Source organism: Cyprinus carpio, chromosome B7 (genome assembly GCF_018340385.1).
Source record: "Cyprinus carpio isolate SPL01 chromosome B7, ASM1834038v1, whole genome shotgun sequence".
NCBI classification, from domain to species: domain Eukaryota; kingdom Metazoa; phylum Chordata; class Actinopteri; order Cypriniformes; family Cyprinidae; genus Cyprinus; species Cyprinus carpio.
In genome coordinates this window covers 33814508-33842391 of record NC_056603.1, presented here as the reverse complement: position 1 = coordinate 33842391, position 27884 = coordinate 33814508, and the positions used below count along the sequence as shown (strand labels likewise).

At 38.2% G+C, this 27884-nt stretch overlaps 1 protein-coding gene across 2 annotated transcripts in view; it reads left to right on the top strand.

Moving 5' to 3' along the window:
• larp7 (La ribonucleoprotein 7, transcriptional regulator) overlaps nucleotides 1–23638 on the top strand; it is a 60375-nt gene extending 36737 nt beyond the window's left edge. The window contains exons 7-12 of one of the 2 annotated variants that reach the window (XM_042728378.1): nucleotides 21989–22136; nucleotides 22236–22375; nucleotides 22515–22624; nucleotides 22739–22898; nucleotides 22999–23090; nucleotides 23190–23638. In XM_042728378.1, coding sequence (XP_042584312.1) covers nucleotides 21989–22136; nucleotides 22236–22375; nucleotides 22515–22624; nucleotides 22739–22898; nucleotides 22999–23090; nucleotides 23190–23264 — 725 coding nt within the window. In that variant the 3' untranslated portion in view covers nucleotides 23265–23638. The remainder of the gene's footprint in view (nucleotides 1–21988; nucleotides 22137–22235; nucleotides 22376–22514; nucleotides 22625–22738; nucleotides 22899–22998; nucleotides 23091–23189) is intronic. The other variant, XM_042728377.1, reaches the window with a different exon arrangement.
• The last annotated feature ends 4246 nt before the right edge of the window (nucleotides 23639–27884 follow it).

The following is a 27884-nucleotide window of genomic DNA, read 5'->3' as shown; positions in this document are numbered from 1 at the left end:
TAATAATAATCCTTAGGGAATCAATAGGGCCCTGCGCCCATTGGCTCGGGCCCTAATTAAAGCTGCAAGCAGCGATGAACGGGCCCTCGCACCCGGGCTCACCACCACCGGGTGGCTTTTGTAAAACAGCGAACGGCGAGAAATATGCGTTTAATGTGGTAAATATGTAGAATGTCAAAGTCATTTATATGTGCCAATCTTCCTGCTGCCAGCTGGTGGCACTATGACTATAACTGGATTTTGGCATGTAGATTTCTTCAGTCCAGCACTTTTATCAAGCATATGAAATTTAGTGCAGATTGAACATAGAATGTTTTGAGTTAGTATAAAGCATGTTGTGGTCCTATTGCCAACAGGTGGCGCCATGATTATAACTGAACATTGGCCTTTAGATATCTTCAGGCCATGACTCTTATCAAATATTTGAAGTTTGGGTGCAGATTGGACATTGCATGTTTAAGTTAGTGTAAAACAAGCCATTTCCTGTTGCCAGCAGGTGGCGATATGATTATAGTGGAATATTGACCTTCAGATGTGTTCGGGCCAGGACTCTTATCGAACATGTGAAGTTTGGGGAAGAGCGGACATTTTATGCCTGAGTTACAACAACTTCTCTTCCCATGGCGAGACATCAAATTTTGTCACCGCGCTATGGCCACACCCTTTAACAAAAACCTCAAAATCTTCACAATTTAACGTCGCAAAGGCCTTTAGATTAGACTGACCAAAAAAAAAATATTCATGTCATAAAATTTTTTAGGAGTAGTTCGTTACAGCGTAAAACATGTCACTTCCTGTTGCCAGCAGGTGGCGCTATAGCGACATCTGACTGAATTGGGCATGTAGATATGTTCAGGTCCAGGAGTCTTATCAAAAATGTGAAGTTTGGGGGCAGATTGGACATTGTATGTCTGAGTTATAGCAACTTCCTTTTTCATGGCGAAACATCGAAATTTGTCAGGTCACCATGGACACGCCCTTTAACAAAAACTCAATATCTTCGCAATTTAACATCACAAAGGCCTTAACATTACATAGACCAACTTTGGTGTTGATCTGAATAAATCTCTAGGAGGAGTTCGTTAAAGTACAACCCCTGAAAATGGCAAAAATGACACAAATTTTTGCAGAGAAAATTCAAAATAACTGACTTCCTGTTGGGATTGGAATTCATACTACCAAGAATATATAGAAGTTAGTTCAAGTACAATGCATGTTTGTTGGGATTTTTGTACATGTATTTGAAGAGTAGATTGTAGATCACTAAGTTGATGTTTTTGTAGGTGTGGGCTTTTTTGTATTTTTTGGTCAACCAATGGAATATTGGCCTTCGGCTGTGTTCAGGCCAGGACTCTTATTAAACATATGAAGTTTAAGGAAGATCGGACGTTTTATGCCTGAGTTACAACAACTTTTATTCCCATGGCGAGACATCAAACTTTTAATGGCGCCATGGACACGCCCTTTAACGAAAACTCAAGATCTTCACAATTTACCATCTCAAAGGCCTTTAGATTAGATTGACCGAAATAAAATGTTGATGTCATAAAAGTTTTAGGAGTAGTTTTTGTTACAGCGTAAAACATGACACTTCCTGTTGCCAGCAGGTGGCGCTATGACAATGACTGAATATGGGCATGTAGATCTGTTCAGGTCGGAGTCTTATCCAACATGTGAAGTTTGGGGCAGATTGGACACTGAATGTCTGAGTTATAGCAACTTCCTTTTTTCATGGCGAATCATCGAAATTTGTCAGGCCGCCACGGACACACCCTTTAAACGAAAACTCAAGATCTTCACAATTTAACATCACACAGACCTTTAGATTAGACTGACTGAAAAAAAATATTTGTTGTCATCCAATTTCTTAGAGTAGTTTGTCACAGCGTAAAATATGTCACTTCCTGTTGCCAATAGGTGGCGCTATGACAATGACTGAATATGGGCATGTAGATCTGTTCAGGTCCGGAGTCTTATCCAACATGTGAAGTTTGGGGCAGATTGGACATTGTATGTCTGAGTTATAGCAACTCCTTTCTTCATGGCGAATCATCGAAATTCGTCAGGCCGCCACGGACACGCCCTTCAACGAAAACTCAAGATCTTCGCAATTTAACATCGCAAAGGCCTTTAGATTAGGCATACCAAGTTTGGTGTTGATCTGAATAAATCTCTAGGAGGAGTTCGTTAAAATACAACGCGTGAAAATGGCAAAAACTACTACAAAATTTTGCTCATAAAATTAAAAATAACCGACTTCCTGTTGGTTTTCGGATTTTGCTCCAGGAGACTTTTTTGTAGGTATTGATGAGTTACATGTGTGTGCACCGATTTTCATACATGTACGTGAAACACAGCTCGAGGCGCACACTGTTTTGAATGTGTATAGGTGGCGCTGTCGAGCCATTTTGCCACACCCCACTTCTGAAACCCATATATCAGACGTAAATTTTCGCCAGTTCTGAGTGTGTGTGCAAAGTTTCATGACTTTTCGAGCATGTTTAGGCCCTCTCCAAATGCGATTCATTTTGGAGAAGAAGAATAATAATAATAATAATTAAAGCTGCAAGCAGCGATGAACGCAAGGCCCTCGGCCCTCGCACCCGGGCTCACCACCACCGGGGGGGCTTTAGTAAAACAGCGAACGCCGAGAAATATGCGTTTAATGTGGTAAATATAAGAGGAATATGTCAAAGTCATTTATATGTGACAATCTTCCTGCTGCCAGCTGGTGGCGCTATGACTATAACTGGATTTTGGCATGTAGATTTCTTCAGTCCAGCACTTTTATCAAGCATATGAAATTTAGTGCAGATTGAACATGGAATGTTTGAGTTAGTATAAAGCATGACGTGTCCTATTGCCAACAGGTGGCGCTATGATTATAACTGAACATTGGCCTTTAGATATCTTCAGGCCATGACTCTTTATCAAATATTTGAAGTTTGGTGCAGATTGGACATTGCATGTTTAAGTTAGTGTAAAAACAAGCAATTTCCTGTTGCCAGCAGGTGGCGCTATGATTATAGTGGAATATTGACCTTCAGATGTGTTCAGGCCAAGACTCTTTTCGAACATGTGAAGGTTTGGGGAAGATCGGACATCTTATGCCTGAGTTACAATAACTTCTATTCCCATGGCGAGACATCAAACTTTGTCACTGCGCCATGGCCACACCCTTTAATGAAACCCCAAGATGTTCACAATTTAACATCGCAAAGGCCTTTAGATTAGACTGACCAAAAAAAGATTATAAAATGTCATAAAATATCTAGGAGTAGTTTGTTACAGCGTAAAACATGTCACTTCCTGTTGCCAGCAGGTGGCGATATAGCGATATCTGAATATTGGCACGTAGATATATTCAGGTCAGGAGTCTTCTCAAACATGTGAAGTTTGGGGCAGATTGGACATTGTATGTCTGAGTTATAGCAACTTCCTTTCTAATGGCGAAACATCGAAATTTGTAAGGCCGCCACAGACACGCCCTTAAACGAAACCTCAAGATCTTCGCAATTTAACATCGCAAAGGCCTTTAGATTACACAGACAAAGTTTGGTGTTGATCTGAATAAATCTCTAGGAGGAGTTCGTTAAAGTACAACCCCTGAAAATGGCAAAAACGACACAAATTTTGCAGAGAAAATTCAAAATAACTGACTTCCTGTTGGGATTCGAATTTCGTACCAAGAGACTTTTTTGTAGGTATTGGGTGTGTTACATGTGTGTACCGATTTTTTTTGTACATGTACGTGAAACGTAGCTCGAGGCGCACTCCGTTGAAAATGTATAGGTGGCGCTATCGAGGCATTTTGCCCACACCCGATGGAATATTGGCCTTCAGATTTGTTCAGGCCAGGACTCTTATCAAACATGTGAAGTTGGGGAAGATCGGACATTTTTTATGACTGAGTTACAATAACTTTTATTCCCATGGCGAGACATCGAACTTTGTGATGGAGCCATGGACACGCCCTTTAACGAAAACTCAAGATCTTCACAATTTATCATCGCACAGGCCTTTAGAATAGAGTGACTGAAAAAAAAAAAATTATGTCATAAAATTTCTCGGGGGTAGTTTGTTACAGTGTAAAATGTGTCACTTCCTGTTGCCAGTAGGTGGCGCTATGGCTATAACTGAATATGGGCATATCAATCTGTTCAGGTCAGCAGAGTCTTATCAAACATGTGAAGTTTGTGGCAGATTGGACATTGTATGTCTGAGTTATAGCAACTTCATTTTTCATGGCGAATCATCGAAATTCGTCAGGCCGCCACGGACACCCCCTTCAACGAAAACTCAAGATCTTCGCAATTTAACATCGCAAAGGCCTTTAGATTAGGCATACCAAATTTGGTGTTGATCTGAATAAATCTCTAGGAGGAGTTCGTTAAAATACAAGGCATGCAAATGACAAAAATGATGCAAAATTTGCTCATAAAATTAAAAATAACCGACTTCCTGTTGGGTTTCGGATATTGCTCCAAGAGTCTTTTTTGTAGGTACTGATGCTTTACATATGTGTGCCAATTTTCGTGCATGTACGTGAAACACAGCTCGAGGGCTGTTGATTTTTTTTACGATAGGTGGCGCTGTCGAGCCATTTTGCCACACCCTCTTCTGAAACCTATATCAGACGTAAATTTTCACCAGGTCTGACGCGTGTGCAAAGTTTCAGGACTTTTCGAGCATGTTTAGGCCTTCAAAAATGCGATTCAATTTTGGAGAAGAGAAGAAGAAGAAGAAGAAGAAGAAGAAGAAAAGAAGAAAGAAGAAACAAAGCAGATACAAGAGGGTCCTCACACCATCGGTGCTCGGGCCCTAATAATAATAAACAGAGCAATTCCAAGAGGGTCCTCGCACCATCGGTGCTCGGGCCCTAATAATAAACGAAGCAGATACAAGAGGGTCCTCACACCATCGGTGCTCGGGCCCTAATAAACAAAGCAGATACAATAGGGTCCTCACACCATCGGTGCTAGGGCCCTAATAAACGGAGCAATTCCAAGAGGGTCCTCGCACTGCAGTTCACACCTTCTAATAAACAAAGCAGATACAATAGGGTCCTCACACCATCGGTGCTCGGGCCCTAAAAAGTCAACCTTCAAATAATTATGTTCAGTTATGCACTCAATACTTGGTCGGGAATCCTTTTGCAGAAATGACTGCTTCAATGCGGCGTGGCATGGAGGCAATCAGCCTGTGGCACTGCTGAGGTGTTATGGAGGCCCAGGATGCTTCGATAGCGGCCTTAAGCTCATCCAGAGTGTTGGGTCTTGCGTCTCTCAACTTTCTCATCACAATATCCCACAGATTCTCTATGGGGTTCTGGTCAGGAGAGTTGGCAGGCCAATTGAGCACAGTAATACCATGGTCAGAAAACCATTTACCAGTGGTTTTGGCACTGTGAGCAGGTGCCAGGTCGTGCTGAAAAACGAAATCTTCATCTCCATAAAGCTTTTCAGCAGATGGAAGCATGAAGTGCTCCAAAATCTCCTGATAGCTAGCTGCATTGACCCTGCCCTTGATAAAACACAGTGGACCAACACCAGCAGCTGACATGGCACCCCAGACCATCACTGACTGTGGGTACTTGACACTGGACTTCAGGCATTTTGGCATTTCCTTCTCCCCAGTCTTCCTCCAGACTCTGGCACCTTGATTTCCGAATGACATGCAAAATTTGCTTTCATCCGAAAAAAGTACTTTGGACCACTGAGCAACAGTCCAGTGCTGCTTCTCTGTAGCCCAGGACAGGTGCTTCTGCCGCTGTTTCTGGTTCAAAAGCACACGCCTGTGCACGGTGGCTCTGGATGTTTCTACTCCAGACTCAGTCCACTGCTTCCGCAGGTCCCCCAAGGTCTGGAATCGGTCCTTCTCCACAATCTTCCTCAGGGTCCGGTCACCTCTTCTCGTTGAGCAGTTTTTTTGCCACACTTTCTCCTTCCCACAGACTTCCCACTGAGGTGCCTTGATACAGCACTCTGGGAACAGCCTATTCGTTCAGAAATTTCTTTCTGTGTCTTACCCTCTCGCTTGAGGGTGTCAATGATGGCCTTCTGGACAGCAGTCAGGTCGGCAGTCTTACCCATGATTGCGGTTTTGAGTAATGAACCAGGCTGGGAGTTTTTAAAAGCCTCAGGAATCTTTTGCAGGTGTTTTAGAGTTAATTAGTTGATTCAGATGATTAGGTTAATAGCTCGTTTAGAGAACCTTTTCATGATATGCTAATTTTTTGAGATAGGAATTTTGGGTTTTCATGAGCTGTATGCCAAAATCATCAGTATTAAAACAATAAAAGACCTGAAATATTTCAGTTGGTGTGCAATGAATCTAAAATATATGAAAGTTAAATTTTTATCATTACATTATGGAAAATAATGAACTTTTTCACAATATGCTAATTTTTTGAGAAGGACCTGTATTCAGTAATCAAACTCTATTCATATAGATTCATATCACACTGATAGCTGTCTATCACACTCTGATTATCAGTCATAGAGATGGTAATCATGCAGATACAGCCGCATTCCCCACAAAACACACACGCATATATGAAAAATGTTGAAGAAGAAAAAAAAAAGAAGAAAATTATTTGTGCAAAAAGCTGATCGCTAAGTTATGCCCCCATCACATAACAGGTGCTTCACAGCGCGTGTCACAAGCCGTCACTAGAGAATGCCAGAATTCAAATAAACAATATTCCGCTTATCTTTGACTTTTTTTTTTTTAGTGGATGGTCTCATTCTGTTTGTGACGCTGTATGCAAAACCATGCTATTTTTTACTACCAAGATGCAGTTTTTTGAGCGTAGGTTTTTCCATAACGGATACAAACAATACTGTTCCCATTACCATCCATATTACAATGCTATTGCTTCGTTGGACTAAAAGTGCTCTATGAGATGTCGTTTAGTGAAAACGTACCTTTCTAACTAAACTGGGATTTACAAGTTTGGATGCGTTTATGACTTCCTATTATAACGAATCTGGTACATACTGCATTTTGTTTATGCATGTTTTGATGTGTACTGCTTACACAAATTTAACAAATACATTCCTTATAAGCTTTCCATTGAAAAACAGCGATCTGTCGTTGATGCTTAAGGCTTAGACCTTTATAATGATATATAGTTTGTAAAGATTCATTTTGTCCTATTTCATATAATCTATTCGTTAACATTGACACTTGCAAACAAAGAGTGTTCTGTGTGTCGGCGTCCAGGTGCGGGTTAACAGGTTAAAATATTGTCACGTTCTAGTGAACCAAGTATCTGCATTTTGTCTCATCTCATGGGCTAAGAGTTTTGTCACACAACCTAGTGTTGATAAGTGGTGATATAGCTCATTATTTCCCAAGTGTATGATGCAGCTTTCATTCTTCAGGTCGATCATATTCATGAAAAAAAAAAAAAAAAAAAAAAATCAGTTTGAATTAAAGCTGCAAGCAGCGATGAATGGGCCCTCGCACCCGGGCTCACCACCACCGGGTGGCTTTTGTAAAACAGTGAATGGTGAGAAATATGCGTTTAATGTGGTAAATATAAGAGGAATATGCCAAAGTCATTTATATGTGCCAATCTTCCTGCTGCCAGCTGGTGGCGCTGTGACTATAACTGGATTTTGTCATGTAGATTTCTTCAGTCCAGCACTTTTATCAAGCATATGAAATTTAGGGCAGATTGAACATGGAATGTTTGAGTTAGTATAAAGTATGTTGCGTCCTATTGCCAACAGGTGGCGCTATGATCATAACTGAACATTGGCCTTTAGATATCTTCAGGCCATGACTCTTATCAAATATTTGAAGTTTGGTGCAGATTGGATATTGCATGTTTAAGTTAGTGTAAAATAAGCCATTTTCTGTTGTCAGCAGGTGGCGCTATGATTATAGTGGAATAATGACCTTCAGATGTGTTCAGGCCAAGACTCTTTTCGAACATGTGAAGTTTGGGGAAGATCGGACATCTTATGCCTGAGTTACAACAACTTCTATTCCAATGGCGAGACATCGAACTTTGTCACGGCGCCATGGCCACACCCTTCAATGAAACCTCAAGATGTTCACAATTTAACATCGCAAAGGCCTTTAGATTAGACTGACCAAAAAAAATTATAAAATGTCATAAAATATATAGGAGTAGTTTGTTACGGCGTAAAACATGTCACTTCCTGTTGCCAGCAGGTGGCGCTATAGCGATATCTGAATATTGGCATGTAGATATATTCAGGTCAGGAGTCTTCTCAAACATGTGAAGTTTGGGGCTGATTGGACATTGTATGTCTGAGTTATAGCAACTTCCTTTCTCATGGCGAAACATCGAAATTTGTAAGGCCGCCACAGACACGCCCTTAAACGAAACCTCAAGATCTTCGCAATTTAACATCGCAAAGGCCTTTAGATTACACTGACAAAGTTTGGTGTTGATCTGAATAAATCTCTAGGAGGAGTTCGTTAAAGTACAGCCCCTGAAAATGGCAAAAACGACACAAACTTTGCAGAGAAAATTCTAAATAACTGACTTCCTGTTGGGTTTCGAATTTCGTACCAAGAGACTTTTTTGTAGGTATTGGTGTGTTACATGTGTGTACCGATTTTTGTACATGTACGTGAAACGTAGCTCGAGGCGCACTCCGTTGAATATGTATAGGTGGCGCTATCTAGGCATTTTGCCACACCCTATGGAATATTGGCCTTCAGATTTGTTCAGGCCAGGACTCTTATCGAACATGTGAAGTTTGGGCAAGATCGGACATTTTATGCCTGAGTTACAATAACTTTTATTCCAATGGCGAGACATCGAACTTTGTCACGGCGCCATGGACACGCCCTTTAACGAAAACTCAAGATCTTCACAATTTAACATCGCACAGGCCTTTAGAATAGTGTGACTGAAAAAAAAAACATTTATGTCATAAAATTTTCTCGGGGTAGTTTGTTACTGCGTAAAATATGTCACTTCCTGTTGCCAGTAGGTGGCGCTATGACTATAACTGAATATGGGCATATCAATCTGTTCAGGTCAGGAGTCTTATCAAACATGTGAAGTTTGTGGCAGATTGGACATTGTATGTCTGATTTATAGCAACTTCATTTTTCATGGCGAATCATCGAAATTCGTCAGGCCGCCACGGACACGCCCTACATCGAAAACTCAAGATCTTCGCAATTTAACGTCGCAAAGGCCTTTAGATTAGGCATACCAAATTTGGTGTTGATCTGAAAAAATCTCTAGGAGGAGTTCGTTAAAATACAAGGCATGCAAATGACAAAAATGATGCAAAATTTGCTCATAAAATTAAAAATAACCGACTTCCTGTTGGGTTTCGGATATTGCTCCAAGAGTCTTTTTTGTAGGTACTGATGCTTTACATATGTGTGCCAATTTTCGTGCATGTACGTGAAACAGCTGGAGGGCTGTTGATTTTTTTACGATAGGTGGCGCTGTCGAGCCATTTTGCCACACCCTCTTCTGAAACCTATATCAGACGTAAATTTTCACCAGGTCTGACGCGTGTGCAAAGTTTCAGGACTTTTCGAGCATGTTTAGGCCCTCAAAAAATGCGATTCATTTTGGAGAAGAAGAAGAAGAAGAAGAATAAGAAGAAGTTAAGAATTAAAGCTGCAAGCAGCGATGAACGGGCCCTCGCACCCGGGCTCACCGCCAGCGGGTGGCTTTTGTAAAACAGCGAACGGTGAGATATATGCGTTTAATGTGGTAAATATATGAGAAATATGACAAAGTCATTTATATGTGCCAATCTTCCAGCTGCCAGCTGGTGGCGCTATGACTATAACTGGATTTCGGCATGTACATTTTCTTCAGTCCAGCACTTTTATCAAGCATATGAAATTTAGTGCAGATTGAACATGGAATGTTTGAGGTTAGTATAAGGCATGAGGTGTCCTATTGACAGCAGGTGGCGCTATGATTATAACTGAATATTGGCCTTTAGATATCTTCAGGACATGACTCTTTCCAAATATTTGAAGTTTGGTGCAGATTGGACATTGCATGTTTAAGTTAGTGTAAAACAAGCCATTTCCTGTTGCCAGCAGGTGGCGCTATGATTATAGTGGAATAATGACCTTCAGATGTGTTCAGGCCAAGACTCTTTTCGAACATGTGAAGTTTGGGGAAGATCGGACATCTTATGCCTGAGTTACAACAACTTCTATTCCCATGGCGAGACATCAAACTTTGTCACGGCGCCATGGCCACACCATTTAATGAAACCTCAAGATGTTCACAATTTAACATCGCAAAGGCCTTTAGATTAGACTGAAAAAAAAAATCATAAAATGTCATAAAATTTCTAGGAGTAGTTTGTTATGGCGTAAAACATGTCACTTCCTGTTGCCAGCAGGTGGCGCTATAGCGATATCTGAATATTGGCATGTAGATATATTCAGGTTAGGAGTCTTCTCAAACATGTGAAGTTTGGGTCAGATTGGACATTGTATGTCTGAGTTATAGCAACTTCCTTTCTCATGGCGAAACATCGAAATTTGTAAGGCCGCCACAGACACGCCCTTAAACGAAACCTCAAGATCTTCGCAATTTAACATCGCAAAGGCCTTTAGATTACACAGACAAAGTTTGGTGTTGATCTGAATAAATCTCTAGGAGGAGTTCGTTAAAGTACAACCCCTGAAAATGGCAAAAAGCGACACAAATTTTGCAGAGAAAATTCAAAATAACTGACTTCCTGTTGGGATTCGAATTTCGTACCAAGAGACTTTTTTGTAGGTATTGGTGTGTTACATGTGTGTACCGATTTTTGTACATGTACGTGAAACGTAGGTCGAGGGTGCACTCTGTTGAAAATGTATAGGTGGCGCTATCGAGGCATTTTGCCCACACCCGATGGAGTATTGGCCTTCAGATTTGTTCAGGCCAGGACTCTTATCGAACATGTGAAGTTTGGGCAAGATCGGACATTTTATGCCTGAGTTACAATAACTTTTATTCCCATGGCGAGACATCGAACTTTGTCACGGCGCCATGGACACGCCCTTTAACGAAAACTCAAGATCTTCACAATTTAACATCGCACAGGCCTTTAGAATAGAGTGACTGAAAAAAAAAAAATGATGTCATAAAATTTCTCGGGGTAGTTTGTTACAGTGTAAAATATGTCACTTCCTGTTGCCAGTAGGTGGCACTATGACTATAACTGAATATGGGCATAACAATCTGTTCAGGTCAGGAGTCTTATCAAACATGTGAAGTTTGGGGCAGATTGGACATTGTATGTCTGAGTTAAAGCAACTTCATTTTCATGGCGAATCATCGAAATTCGTCAGGCCGCCACGGACACGCCCTTCAAACGAAAACTCAAGATCTTCGCAATTTAACATCGCAAAGGCCTTTAGATTAGGCATACCAAATTTGGTGTTGATCTGAAAAAATCTTTAGGAGGAGTGCGTTCGTTAAAATACAAGGCATGCAAATGACAAAAATGATGCAAAATTTGCTCATAAAATTAAAAATAACCGACTTCCTGTTGGGTTTCGGATATTGCTCCAAGAGTCTTTTTTGTAGGTACTGATGCTTTACATATGTGTGCCAATTTTCGTGCATGTACGTGAAACACAGCTCGAGGGCTGTTGATTTTTTTACGATAGGTGGCGCTGTCGAGCCATTTTGCCACACCCTCTTCTGAAACCTATATCAGACGTAAATTTTCACCAGGTCTGACGCGTGTGCAAAGTTTCAGGACTTTTCGAGCATGTTTAGGCCCTGTAAAATGCGATTCATTTTGGAGAAGAAGAAGAAGAAGAAGAAGAAGAAGAATAAACAAAGCAGATACAAGAGGGTCCTCACACCATCGGTGCTCGGGCCCTAATAATAATAATAATAAACAAAGCAGATACAAGAGGGTCCTCACACCATCGGTGCTCGGGCCCTAATAAGGAAAGCGTTAACTTTGCCATAATGTCCTTTCAAATGTTAAAGTTGCCACAGTCATTGCATGCTTTTTGTGCTGCACTTTATTTGTGCCATTTAGTTTTATTAGTATTTGAAAGATAACAAAATAGTTTGATAAGATCTCTAATTTTATTCCTTGAAAACCAAAAAAGTAGTATTTGAGAGTCCTGGAATTTAATTTTGCAGTTTCTGTATGAACCTTGTAGATATGACAAGAATTTTTTATAATGCTAGTACATCTGATTTTTTTTTTTTTTTTTTTGCTCATTGTTATTTTTAGGGTTTATTGTATTATAACTCCTTAATATTACATCTAATCTTTGACTAGACTAGACATGTTGTGTATTAATTGTACTTTTTATGAACTTCAATGTATATTTAAATTTTTTGTGTAATTTGTTACTCCAAAATAGTCTGTCAGTAATGCAAAATGACAATAGTAAACACTGAATTTTCAGTTAAAGGCTGCTGATGTTGTTGTTGTTGTTATTATTATTATTATTATTATTATTATTATTATTATTATTATTGTTGTTATTATTACTACTACTTATAAGTGGTCTTTTAGTAAAGTAGCATAAGAAGAATGGCAAGATATGAGACTTATAATACATTATAACAATGAGAAATATAATCCATTGTAAAAGTGGACGCAATGTGTTCATTGTGTTATAAATCATCATACTCTTAAAAGCTATAACCACAAATAAGTGGTATAATTATATAAATATATTATAATTATAAAATATTATAATATATTAAAACTGTTCTTGTGAATATTCATGAGTAGGCATGGGCTGATTACTGGTTTCAAGGTACACCGCGATTTGAAAATGTCACGGTTTCAAAACCACTAATATTTTCCATTATAGCGTTCCTGCGGGATGCGGTTTTCCATGTCTCCTCAAAGACTGAAAGAGTAGGAATCCCTCAAGCTGAGTGCTGTGTAGAGAGTAACACTGACCCCTCCTCCTCCTGCTGGTGCGAGTGAGCGGTCAGTCACGTGTGTAGGATGGCCAAACTTAAGGCCCGGGTACACTTCACATTCAGCGTTCCTTTCCATCTCGCGCACAGCAGCGTCCGCTTTCAAAAGTATACTCAACCGCAGATGAGCGCGGATGGATGAGCTCGACACATGCGCAGTACCATTGGGTGCGCGGCTGTCCGCAAGCCTACTTGATGAAGAAAATAACGTAATGCCGATGGTGCGTGGACAGTTGAAATATACTTTGGCCTTTACGCGATCGGCAATTGGCCGTTTTTTGCTTTATTGCAACTCTCTGTTCTGGACTTGCACGAACTGCGTTGCAATGCAATCATTTTCCAAAATGTCATTTATGTGAAAATATGAAGTCTGTTTTCGCCAAAGCGAAAAATACTGTAGTAGGACGATCGCTCACTGTTTATGATGCACAAACTATTGGAAGAAAATCCTCAATATTGATTTGGGGGTTTATATGAATGTGTTTCTGAGGGGAGCTGACTGTCTTCTGAAAAGTTTACATGGTATAATTTCACAAAGCTTGTCAGAACATTCTGTTTTTGCTTCAGATTGGGTTATTATTAAATCAAATTAGGTGTATGATTATTATTATATAACTAAATTATACAAAATGATATAAATATGTATATGAATTATATAACTAAAATTAAATAACTGTAATTACAGATTTAGTTTAAAAAAGATGTCAGTCTTTATTTTTTTCTTTTTAGGAAACAAATCAAAGAAAATAATAAACTAATTCTACTGTTTATAATATTCTGTATGTTGCTCAAAAACAAAATATATTATATTTTTTTTACCCAGTCATTTTAAAATAACACATTTCAGAGCTGTAACAACAATACCGTGAAACCGTGATATTTTTGCTTAAGGTTGTCATACCGTCCAAATCTCATACCGGCCCATGACTATTCATGAGATGATACAACATATTACAAGGTTTTTTATAATGCATTATGCATTTGTTATAATGCCTTAAGAATACCTGTATAATGTATTATAAATACGGGCTTCATAGAAAGTTTAACAAAGAAACATACTAATATTAGCATAGATGCCATTCTTCTAATGATGTAGCAAGTAGATTAGGTGCTATGGGAAGTGTTCCCGGTTCCAGTTGTCCTAATTAATGCAGGCTAAAAATCCTTTAACAGATTTGAATATTAGAATTGTGTTAGTGTGTTATGTGTAAGCCAGGTTAAAGAGATGGGTCTTTAGTCTAGATTTAAACTGACAGAGTGTATGCCTCCCGAACAATCTTAGGTAGGTTATTCCAGAATTTGGGCACTTAATAAGAAAAGGATCTGCCGCCTGCAGTTCATTTTGATATTCTAGACATTATCAAATTGCCAGAGTTTTGAGAACACGGCGCACGTGGGCAACTATAATGCAATAAGAGCTTGTTCAAATACTGAGGTGCTAAACCACTCAGGGCTTTATAAGTAATAAGCAAGATTTTAAAATCTAAAAAATGTTTAATACAGAGCCAGTGCAATGTTGACAGAACCGGGCAAATAGGGGTCATACTTACTGGTTCTAGTGAGAACTCAAGCTGCTGCATTTTGGACCAGCTGGAGTATGCGTGCTGAACAACCACCAACCCTCTACATTGCGAGTAAATCACTCGCATATGCGACTAAATTTTCCCTCTGGCGACTAAATTATGTCTAATATTAGCCAATGGCTAATAAATTCTCAGATTTTACTCGCCAGTGTGTGAGTTGGAGGCTAAGTATAAGTTTAGCACACATATATTTTCACTCGCCGAACACTCTGACTGAGTGCTTCAGAGTTTCTTTCTCGTCAAGTGATCTGTGATATTTCTCAGTTCATCTCAATGGCCGCGCAGCGCACCTGTGTTTGACGTACCGTGAGATCTAGTGTGAAGGCACAGGACTCGCCGTCACTTTCTCTCACACGCGCAAAGTGAGAGAGAGAGAGCGAGCGAGCGAGTCTTACATACATGCAGAATTGACGCGCTACATGTAAACAATATTCTTTGATGTATTTTCCTGTAAAAATAACGGAGTTCCTTTGGATTTTTTTCAGTTTTTAAGAACTGTCAGGTTTTCCGGTAGTGGGCGGAACTAATGCGCAAATGGCAATCTCATTGGCTGGTGCTCACCTATTGAGCAAATCAGTTTGACCAAACGCAGACAACCTGATTAATATTCATGAATCCATTAATGTTCTTATTAGTAGAATTATTATTATTATTATTATTATTATTATTATTATTGTATTATCGGTATTTTTGTTTATTATTACCCCCCCCCCCTTTTTTTTTTACAGAAACACTAAATGATCAACAAAGCACCACCAGCAGTCCTAAATTCAGTTAAAATGTCTATGCATTCATACATGGTTACCAAGTTTTAATTATAATTACTAAAGTTCTATCATTAAATAATACTTGATTATCCAGGTATAATATTATAATGCTTGACTGACTGATGTTAAGAGTGTAATTTCAGGTATTTAAAAAGCTGTGCCATTTTAAAAACATATACAGTATATATATGTGTGTGTGTGTATTTCAGTCTGGCGAGTAATCTAAAAAATTTACTAGCCAATGGCGATTCAATTGCCAAGGTGTCCGTAGAGGGTTGACCACCAAATAAAGCATTACAATAATCTAACCTTGAGGTCATGAACGGATGAATTAACGTTTCTGCATTTGACATTTGAGCATAGGTCATAATTTAGATATATTTTTCAGATGGAAATTGCAGTTTTGCATATGCTAGAAACGTGGCTTTCAAAGGAAAGATTGCTATCAAATAGCACACCTAGGTTCCTAACTAATTACGAAGAATTGACAGAGCAGCCAATGAGTCTTTGTCCGTGTTCTAGGTTATTACATGCAGAGGTTTTAAGTCCAATAATTACCACCTCAGTTTTTCAGAATTTAGCATTAAGAAATTACTCGTCATCCAGTTTTTTATGTCGACTATGCATTCCGTTAGTTTATCAAATTGGTATGTTTTGCCAGGTTAACAATAATTAATCTACACTGAAGTACAGATGCACCAATCTACCAGATATTTTTTTCTTTTATTTCAGACTAGTGCTGGGCGGTTTGACCAAAAAATTATATCACGTTTTTTTTCTAAATTATGCCGGTTTCCCGGTTTATGACGGGTTTTTTTTTTCTCATGCATAATCAGGTGTACAATGCATTTTCTCCTGGTTGATATTCCAAGACGTGCTTTTAGCCCGACAACACTTGCATAAAATGGTTGTTTGGTCGACGTCGGATTTTTGGAAACCAAAAACCCTCCAAACAACAGACCAGGCTCCTCTTTTTGGCACAAGTTCTTCTGTGTCATGTTCTACTAGTTCTGCAGCATCCATCTTCCCTGTAACGCCTGTTTCACACATACTCCGTTTGCAGTCCGCTACTGATCCGCGGCTGTTTAGTCCACAAACACAACATTTGTTCATTGTTTTGATTTCATATCATGTAAAACACACACACACACACACACACACACATATATTTTATTTATTTATTTATTTATTTTTTTTCAGCATTGTGAGTCTTTTATCACAGAACAGTAACAATCTTTCATAGTTATAGACATTAGTTTAAACTCAATAAATATAAACAACGCATTATTCATGCATTTTACTTCTAGGTTTGTATAATATGCTGCTCAAGCAAGCGGCAAAACATTTAAACACAATAATTAGCTTACATTTCTTGTTAAAATATTTCAAATTAAAACACCACAGACAGAAACAGTCTCGTGCCTTTTGCATTTAAATCTTTATCACAAGCAATCCCACGGGTTTAATGAACTTTGTTTTTCTGCCTCCATAAAAGTGAATATATATATTGTTTTCCTTGTTTATCTAAAAGTGAACTTTTTCTTGTTTTAAACCTAGCTCAAAAACCCATGTGTTGCGTGTGAAACAGCTTTAATTAGTATACATTTATTGTGAAATTACTGCATTTCCGTGTAAATCCATGTTAATTTTTCCCGCGAACAATGTGCTTTCACAATTCAGCGCGTGCAGCACAGCAAAAATAGACTCGATACATAAACGTTCGCTGCACTGCTGCAAACGCACCGCTCCTTGAACGCACTGATGGACCGCAACCTCGTGCCGTATGAACGCTGGAATCTGTTAACATGGGTGCGTAAAAAAAAAAAACGCAACGCATACGCACTGCAGACAGAGTATGTGTGAAACAGGCGTTATAACGTAACACCAGAGCACTACTGTGTTTACCACTGTCGCTGCTTAGAAGTGCAACATTGTAAAGGGTCCGTCTGAAACAGTGTGCCGCGGCCCGCGGCGCAGCATAACGTTCTGAACGTTGAGTAATTGAATACATCGGTATGGCGGTATATTAAAAATTAATATCGTAACGAAAATATACACCGCTTTTCGGTGTAAACCGGTATACCGCCCAGCACTATTTCAGACTATTTTTTGTTCCATGCTTGCACACAAACTGCAGTGCAATAATTTTCCCAATGGCCATTTGTATGGAAATATTACGTTATTATTATAATTAGTCTGTAAACGGCTGTTAACAGAGGCCAGAGATTCTGAGAAAATACTGCAGCAGGAAGAACAAGATGTTCTGTGCAGTGTTCACAATGTGCGAAATATAGGAAGAAAATCCAAACATTGCATTTTATATGAATGTGTCTCTGAGGGGAACGGAACTGACTTTTCATAAATGGTGTTTTCTTTTAATTTTATGTCCGTACGATGCATTTAAATTAGTTTTAATATGCGCTGCTGTGTTTACAGTGGTAACCAAGGAAACACTGTATTACTGTAGCAGAAGCCCCGCCTGTCAGAGAGAGAATCTGTGTCTCATTCAGCCCACCTGTTTCTTTTTCATACAGATGTTTTATGTAGCATAATTTCACAAAGCTAAAGTCACAGTGTTTCCCACAGCCTTACACTCTATTTGTGGCGGCACTCCCCCGCCCCCATATATACATATATATGCAAATTCATTTTCTGCCAGCAGGAGGCGCTTTAAGAGCGGGAGAGATACAGGTAACGGCTGCGAAGCAGCGCTGAGCTCACAAACGCTGCCTTATCAAGCATTACATGCAAAATGAAATGAAAATGAAATCGAAATCTTTCTAAATACAGTCGGTTTCCTAATGAAATACAGTGATATAAAAACACCCACATTGTTTTTTGATTTTGAAACGTGCAGTGCTCATGTTTATTCATTGAATTCAAAGCCTTTTGGAAAATCTATTTGTGGCGGTCAGTTTTGATATTGTGGCGGCCCGCCAAAAATATATCAATGTGTGGGAAACCCTGAGTCAGGTTATTCTGTTTTTGCTTCAGATTTTGAAATTATACAGTCTAATAAAAATCAAACAATGCACCTTTTTTAAATTAGGGCCCGAGCACCAATGGTGCAAGGACCCTCTTGGAATTGCTCCGTTTATTAGGGCCTGAGCCAATGGGCGCATGGCCCTATTGATCCCCTAAGGCAGGGATAGGCAACTCCGGTCCTGGAGGGCCACTATCCTGCAGAGTTTAGCTTCAGCCCTCATAAAAACTCACCTGCCTGTATCTATCTAGTAATCCCGAAAACACTGATTGCCTTGTTCAGGTGTGTTTAATTAGGGTTGGAGCTAAACTCTGCAGGACAGTGGCCCTCCAGGACCGGAGTTCCCTATCCCTGCCCTAAGGATTATTCTTATTATTATTATTATTTTTTTTTTTAAACCTTCCGGGGGTTTTTGGTGGCCTTAACATACTCAAAAACTCTTGAAAATTGGCACACACATTGGAACCTGCGGCCATCAGGACATTGGGGATGAAAAATTTCCAGGGGATTTTTGATATCTCGAACGGTTTGCCCGTGGCGAGGCGTTGAAATTAGGGCAAAAAATGACAAGCAGGAAATGTCTAATAACATCCACATACATTCCTTGATTTTGATCAAACTTAATTGGTTTGTTCATTGTATGATGCCGATCATATATATGTGACTATTAGGAGTCAAAGTTATAGCGCCACCAACTGGCAGCAGGAAGTGAATCATTTTCAAAACGCTTTGAATTCAGCATCTTATTTTTACTTGATTTGCTTCAAACTTCATCAGAATAATGACAAAACCCGGCCGATGTAAATCTGTTGTGGGGATATTGATATCTAATATAGTGTTCCCATGGCAACGTGTCAAACTTGAATATTCTGTTCTGGTGCTTTTGAGGCTGATAACATGCTCAGAATTACATGAAACTCAAAACACATATCAGTATTAATGATAGATAGACAATGTCAAAAGCTCATAAAAGGGCATGGAGTAGGCACTATATAGCGCCACCTTTTGTCAAAAGTGGGGGGGGGTTAGTTTTACACACCAAACTCGGTACATATATTGTTCTTATCAAGCCGGACAACTTTCTAATTTACAGTCATTAGCTACGACCAACAAGAAGTCGGCTATTTTGATTTTTAATGTGAATTCAGCCTATAAATTAAGGCCCCGTCCACACGGAGACGCATTTCTGTGAATACGCACAAATTTTTTATCAGATAGGCGTTTCGTCCACACGGATCCGGCGTTTTCGTGAAACTGCTATTTTTTGAAACCGGGTCCCAGAGTGGATAAATCTGAAAACGCCGTCTTTGTGTTTTCGTGTGGACAGCAAATCTGTATATTTTCTGAAACGATGACGTCATCAGCCCACGTCTCCCCCCTAGTCAGACACCTCTACGTCACATAACAGCAACAAAAACATGAACACACACTGAATGATTGTCTTTTTATTAACTAACATTAACACAGATTAATAAATGTATTGTTCCATGTTTGTTTGTGTGCCAAGTGCAAGGTTTATGCGCATAGTCCATGTCTTCTTCTCCATTTTTAGTGTATCTCTGTGGCAGAATTACAGCGCCACATGCTGGTCTGGCATGTATACTACATCGTTTTATGGTTTGTGTGGACGCGGATATTTCTTGAGACGACAAAAAAAAAGGATCGGATTGGGATAAGCTCCAGCTTCGTGCGGACGTAGCCTAATTCATATTCCTCCAAGAAGAGACAAGTAGTTCACACCAAACTTTGTCAACATGATGCCAATATACTGAAGATGTTAGATTGCGAACAGGTTTAGGATACCTTGAACAGTGTGGCCATAGCAATTTATTAAAGTAACATTAAAAAATACAACAGTTATTTTCCTATATCTTTTGAATTCTTTAATCTAACGCTTCATAATTTTTTACGTATGTAGAAGTCATCAATCTTAGAAAACACAGTAAGTTTCATAATTGTCATGTTCAAGGGCCAGCAGAAAATTTTAAATATCATAAAAAAAAATGAGAAGTTGAGGTCTGTAATACCAATAACACACCTCTTTACTCTTGTGTGTCATGTGACCGAGTGTAATCGCCCATAAAAATACCCATTTTGGCAAGTATTCTGGTAAACACAGTCGGTTATGTCTTAAGTGAAATGAAACAGCTGAGAAAGATGTCAGTATATTAGATGCGTGCATTTGGTCTTAAAGAGACAGCAGCCTATAAATACTTGCTTCTGTCTGCTATATTTTACTGTCTGCAGTGAAGAGCACTATTGTGTTATTTTACAATTATTACATTTCTGCACCTGGATACTAGTGTTACTGACTTTATTAGTAACTTTGTTGTATTAATCTATGCATGTCATTTGTGTAGTTGTTCTTGCTTTATTACTGACTTTATTAGTAACTTTGTTGTATTCATCTATGCTTGACAGCATTTTGAGTTAAAGGATCCTTTTCTGACATTTTATCAGAATTGTTTGTGTTGCACATCATAGAAGACAGTGTTAGCATTCGATAATTTTAACTGTTGGAGAAAACTGGTTAATTTTAAGCTTTTTTGAGCTATTTTCATCTTCCGGGTTTAAAATCTACTTCGTGTTGACGTCACAATTTGTGACGTGGCAAAGGACTATAGTACATCGATGACGCTGGTGTCTGTTAAATTATTCATGAGACTGCATGTTTTCCTTTGAGAAAATGCTTTGCTTAATTATTCACAACAGGATGTGTTGATTTGCTATGACAGACGCTTCAGACTGTGAGACCGCATACATTAACCGAGAGAAAAGTTCATGGATCGGAGGAGAGTGTTTGTTTTTGCTTTGTAATAAGAGTTCAGCGCAAATACGATTCGTTCACTTAGTGAGTATAACCATTTTTACAGCTCCATGACACGATCCGTCAAAAGGCTTATATAAATGCTGCAGAATAAGCCTTAAAAGTTATAAGAGGTGCAACAGTATGTATTATAGATCAACTAACTGGTCATTAAGGTTGTTTAAACGACAAAACAAATGAATTTACACACATTTGACAATCAGAATAGGCTGTATCATATAGTTCATGATGTAGGTTAGTTAACAAGTTTGTGGATATTTTGAATAAAAAAGAAAAAAAAAAAATGTATATGTATGTGTGTGTGTGTCTGTGTGTGTGTGTGTGTGTGTGTGTCTGAACCCAAAGTTGTCTGTCTCCCCTCTTTCCCTCCACTCCGCTGCACACCAGGCCCACTTTTTTAGCATTTTTTAAAACTGTGGTGAGAACTAACCAGTGCTGAAATGGGGTTTCATGACCCTTTAAATGTCTACATTTTGGTTAAGATTAAAATTAACAGCTATGCAGTCATGTGTCATTGTAATCATCCCCTTACAATGTCATATCTTCATCTACCGAACAACATTCAATCAGCATTTTGCATTTAGAATTGTTGGCCCCCGATAATTGCAGCTATATTTAGGGACCAGGCACTAAAGATGCATAGGCACCTATTGTTGTTGGTCTCTTGTTATTAAGGGGCAGAACTGAAGATTTTATCCTTGCTGCTTCTACTGCTGTTTCTGCACTTATGTCTCTGGCAGCCCATAGACTATAGTTTCCAACCTATGGTTTCCTAAAACCTCTAGTGCCACTAACTGTCTAAATTTGCACTCATGCAAAAATGTATTTTCCTGCGACTGTTCACTCTTCAAGGTGAAATGACCTTAAATGTGTTGCTGTTATTTACTTGTAATTTGTTATTTTATCGCATAGATTTACCAACTGAGAGGAAGTATGAAGAACAGTTGGACTCTGAGAAAAAAGACAATTCTGTTTTGAAGGCCAAGAGGAAAAGAAAGAAGAAGCTCAAGGAGAGATTGAAAATAGGGGAGGAGGTCATCCCACTCAGAGTCCTCTCAAAGTGAGCAATGTTGTGTATCTTTTTTTTTTTTTTAAGTCAAGGTCCTTAAATAATTGTGTATTGTATGAGATGTTGAATGAAGTGGATTTCAACTCTCAGGAAAGAGTGGTTGAACCTGAAGCAGGAGTACCTGACACTGCAGAAGCACTGTATGGCCCATCTGAAGCAGTCAGTGGCTCAGATCAACCAGAAGTCAGTGAAGTATGACATCATGCAGACTAAAGAGAATGAGAACACTTGTAAGTATCTTCTGTTGGGACAACATCTTGCCTGTTAATAAATCTTACTATTTAAATACCTGTTTCTTTCTTTCTTTCTTTCTTTCTTTCTTTCTTTCTTTCTTTCTTTCGTTCTTTCTTTCTTTCTTTCTTATCAAAGCTTGTAAGGATACAGCTAAGAAAGAGCCCCCTTCTGGCCCTGAGTTTGCGAGTGGAGTCATTGTCAAGATTAGCTGTAGCCAGCCCCTGCCAAGCAAGAGGTGCATCAAGGTATATACTAACAAACTGGTTAAATTGATTGTTAAAGCTATTTTGGGTATCATCATTAGGTATTACATCAAACAATAAGCCATTTTTAAGAACTGTTTCTTTTCATATGCACAGGATTCACTGTCTGAGATGTCCGCTGTGGCTTATGTGGACATTCTTGATGGAGATAAAGAAGGTTACATTCGATTCAAGAGTCCTGAAGGTGCACAGACAGTTATCACAGCCCGATCAGAACTTCAGAAAAAATACAACTGGAACGTTGAACTCCTCTCAGGTTAGAAGGATCATTTTCTCTGAATATAAATCAAAAACTATCATTTTATTTAATTTTTTTAAGATATGGCCAATTAAATCATGTATTAATGGATAAAAAGGTGACCATGAGCAGAGGTACTGGCAGAAGATTTTGGTGGACCGACAAGCAAAGCTAAACAGTCCTAGAGAAAAAAAGCGTGGAACAGAAAAGGTAACCTAAACCTCACTCAACAGCCTTTAAAGGCAGTCAACGTTAAATAGATTTGTAGTTTTATCAATATCACAGAATATTTGTCATTGTTTTTCATAGCTCATTTCTAAAGCTGAGAAAATCATCATCGCTCGGGCCACCGAAGCAAGTAAGCACATCCGCTTTGATGACTGACAGTCTGAGCGATAATTACTTCAACAGAAATATTGTAAGAAAAACAAAGATTTCAAATGACATAGCCAATGAATTCTAAAATGTTCCTTTTATGCTTTATGTTGATCTGACCTGTTATTTTCTTATTTGAATGATCATGTAATTAATGATGGAGTTTTGTGTTGGAATTAGAACGAAGATGTCTGGAATAATCATCATCATCATCGTTGATGTTGTTATTATTATTATTATTATTACTATTACTATTAGTAAGTTGTTTACTGTTTTTTATTAAGTTGTTATATTTTGATGGCAAGAAAAGGCTCCAGAATCAATTATATATGTAGTTATATTTGCATCCCTGTTATTATTTTTATTATTATAGTTCTTTTTTTTTTTTTTTTTTAATAAAATTCATTACTGAAAGCCTCGGTGTTTTGGTAGATTGGGCTATCACAATATCAGATTTTTAACTACACAATTATCATTGCAAAAATAATTCACAATACTGATATGGGGGGGGGGGGTTTATAGTATGTTATGGTGTATAGTGTTACCATACCATACTCTTTTCACCATACTTTGGCTTAATATTGTACAAATCTATCAGACCACCATAAACATGCAAATAAAGGTGTCTGTGAGGCAAAAAATAAAAAATAAATCCCTCTCAAAATTTGCACCTCTGAATTGGTCAGACCAGAAATAAAAGACCCTTACCTAGACCAATAATTGCTCATACCCTCTGAGACAGACCCTATAATACTCTGATGATCCTCATTGGTTAGTGGTTAATTGACATTCTATTGTTTGTCTCTCTCTTTCCTTACTTTCTTCCTTTATGTATGTGTTGTGTTTTAGTTTTAGCTGTAGTTTCATGTATTAAATCCCTTATATTCACGATTAATTGCCTCTATTTCACAGTTCAAAGTAACTGAAATGTTGATCTTGCCTACATGCTAAGTTACTGCTAGTACTGTATAAAGTAACAGTGCTATTCTTTTTTGGTGAGGAAGATAATCTTTCTTAGAATTTATAAATTATTATACTGTCTGCTTGTTGGATGAACAGATTAAATAATTGTAGTATTGATTCTGCTACAGTTAATTCTGAGATCTGATCTGAATATGTATAGTTAATTATAACCAGTTATAATTAATTCTAAATATTTCACTGTTTGTTTTGACCAGTCAGACACAATTATTTATTATATTTCATGAGTAATCCCCTCACCCAAAAAGGAAACTATGTGTTAGAGTTCTGTGGACAACATCCTAGAAGAGTAACTAACATCCCTAAAAGGCAAAACATGGCAAGCAAAGACAAATCATCTGATAACACTGGTTTTATTGCTCAAAGTAATGCGGGCAGAGCAACTCTCACTCCATTTGCCCATAGGAAAGATGCATAATGCCCATAAAAATGGACTCTTCCCTATTAATGCATAGCCAAACCTTTCTATGAATGACTACACTTATCCTCAGGTCATTGTGTGTATTATTACTGTTCTTGTATATTGTTGTTTGTATTATATACTCTTTTATGCATGCATTATGATAGAATTGCTAGTTATTATAACCTTGCCTATACCATGTTTGATGTCTATGAATTCGTATTTTGATGATCTAAATTAGTGTATATTATATGTTGATGCCTATGCAACATATTATCATTCTAAGAATCTTTAATAGTTGTCACATTTGAACCAAGGCATCTGAGCTTGTCTCCAGAATAATTTTGGTGACTGTGAAGCAGCATATTTGTGGGAGAAAATAATCCGTTTCAATCAAAACATTGAAAGTGCCCTATTTGTTGGCGATTCTATTGTATGTTAAATGAAAATAGACACGAGCCACCATGGTCCAATGTTTACCATACCAGCCAGAACGCCTGAAATCTCGACAAATTGAAAAGTATTGGCTAATGCTAAATGTAAATTCATTAAGATTGTTATTCACAGTGGTGCTAATGATGTTCAACTTTGCCAGTCGGAGATCAGTAAAAATAACATTTAAAGAGGTGTGAACTTGCAAGTACAACGTCAGACACTGTAATATGCACTGGTCCCCTCCCTGCTTACCATGGTGAAGAGATACATGACAGAATGTCGTCACTCAATGCACTGTAAAAAAAAAAAAAAAAAAACACTTCCAAATAAAATGTTGGAAGGGCAAAAATATGTAAAGTTGAACTAATTTTTTGCTTGGGCTTAGTTGAGAAGACAAATTATATTAAGTCTGCACAAATATATTTAAAAAATATTAAATGAAGGGCCAATACAGAGATCATTCTGCACGTGCACAAGCCTGAGTGTATTCACTTGAGAAACAGCAGCGCCATCTTAAGTGCCATTATAAATGTTATTTTTTAGACTAAATTTATCAACAAAATCGTACAGCATACTCAATATTTTTGAGTGGATATTTAGAAGTGTTTTGTAAATTATATGTCCGTAGAAATGTGGATATTTAAGTTAAGTGTAAGTTATGTCAAGTTCACATGTCAGGTAAGTGACACTGAAGACATATTTGTACTAAATGTTGGAAACTCAGAAGCGAAGACCAGGAGACTCTTGGGTAATCTTCAGCAGAATTCTTTATTGAGAACCCTCTGCTTAGCGCTACAGTCATCAAAAGTTTAACCAAAGCAGTGATACTTTGGAGTTTATATACATTTCAAGAGGGAGGGATACATAGAGGTGGAGACAATTTAAACAAAGCAAGCATTTTCCCAGCCTTGATCTTGTATGGATTAAGCCTTTTTTTGAAGAAGAAGAATTGAATCTAAAGATTCAAATTGCTTTTATTGAACTGATTCCAAGTTTAATTAGATTATACTTCATCAATGGTTCGTCCAGCGAACGTAAAATTCAGTATATCCTTTCAATTCTGTTTATGTTGCTTCATGGCTTAATGAGAATACAAACAGAATGATAATTTATAAACTACGAGCTAGGTAGCATAGGATCTGGGCAAAGTTTAATCATAAAATACACCACACAAGACAATACTACTTTATAAATGAAACAAGAATTTATTGAGCTACTCTATTACATGGATCTAAAACCAAATGGACATACACACATACATACACACACACGCAGTTACTTAAGAGGATGATAACGGAATATGTATGAAGTCCCAGGAGTAAGTTATTCATTGGATCGCACCAAGAAAATCACAAAAGCATGTGTCTTATCTTTACTGCTTAAGATCAATCTGCACTTATTTCAGCAAGAAATTAAGTTTGTTTGTTTTACTTGCATTTGCACTGGAAAGCGGGGGTTCGGAAGAGTTGGAGATTCGCTAGGACTTCGAAGATTCTTGGCAGTCACAAAGTTTCTACAGAGTGGTTTTGAGTTCTGGATGACAAGAACGCTAGCAGCGTTGGAGTAGGTAGTTCAAGCCATGGCGAAGAAGGAAGCGTGCGCTGAATTAGTTCAGGCATTGTGGTTTTATCCAAGAGGATTTGGTCCATCCCACAACGCGATCTTCCAATGAGATGCTGTTGCAGAGCTTAGACACGCCCCGTACTGTTTCTCTTTGTACACTGATTAACATCATGCGACATTGTCATGTGAGATGAACTCCATCATGAAACTTTGGTTGATACCTTTGTAAGGAGTGAAATTATTTCCTTATGAAATGAATTCTTTGTGAAGCCAGATTTTCAGGAACTCTCGCAATGCAAATGCAGATGCACCAAAACAATGGGCTTTGATCTCCTCGTGGAGCCAAACAAACAGATAGGAAGATCTAGAAGAAACCTTCACCCATCCTTCCCCCCAGGGCACATGGTCCAGGCAACTAAAAGTTGTTACGCTCAGAAAAAACATTTACTATATCTTCAGGATTCATGATTGTAAACTTTTCATGTTTGGTATCATTTTAAAGGTCTTTGTGCGATTGGTAAATTGGTCTCAATTTCACAGTAGTCACTTGTATTATAAGAGAGATTGAAAACTTTTGTAGAATTGTGTTCTGCTGTGAAGGGGGTGTGTCCCCCTTTAGGGGTCTTTGAAAATGTTTATCTCCAGCCAGATGTTACCCTGATGTGATCACGGGAACCTAAATAACCAAAAGGTCTTTTATGTTTTTACAACTGATTTGAAGATTTCTTTGTTGTCTGGTCTGAGTATTTAAGGGAAGTGACAAAACACTACTGCGCGATTTTGTACTTTAAGCCCGTAGTGTGGAGTGTATTTCATATGTTCCATACTATGTATCTTCCTGAAGTCAGGTATACTATTATGTAATTGTGTTAAACACATTGTGCCTACAGAGCACACTGTATAGTTGTTTGTGCTACTACATGTACACATTGGCTAGTTAAGTTTATTCTCTAAAACACCTGAGTGCTTTGCATTTTAGACCATGTGTCTTAAATTAGGATAACTGTTACATGTGTGACTGTTAAATTTGTGTGCCTCCTGCATGGATCACTTGGCCGTTCCCAATATGGCTACAGTGTCTTTGTGCAGAAGCAAAGTTGCAACACAACTACAATGTGATTTACAATTACACTATCCTTTCTAAATTGGCTTCTAATTATTTTCATTATGTAATTGACATGATACAATTTTACCTGACTGATAATTGTTATATTTGATTTATTCTGCATTATTCTTAATTCATTATTACT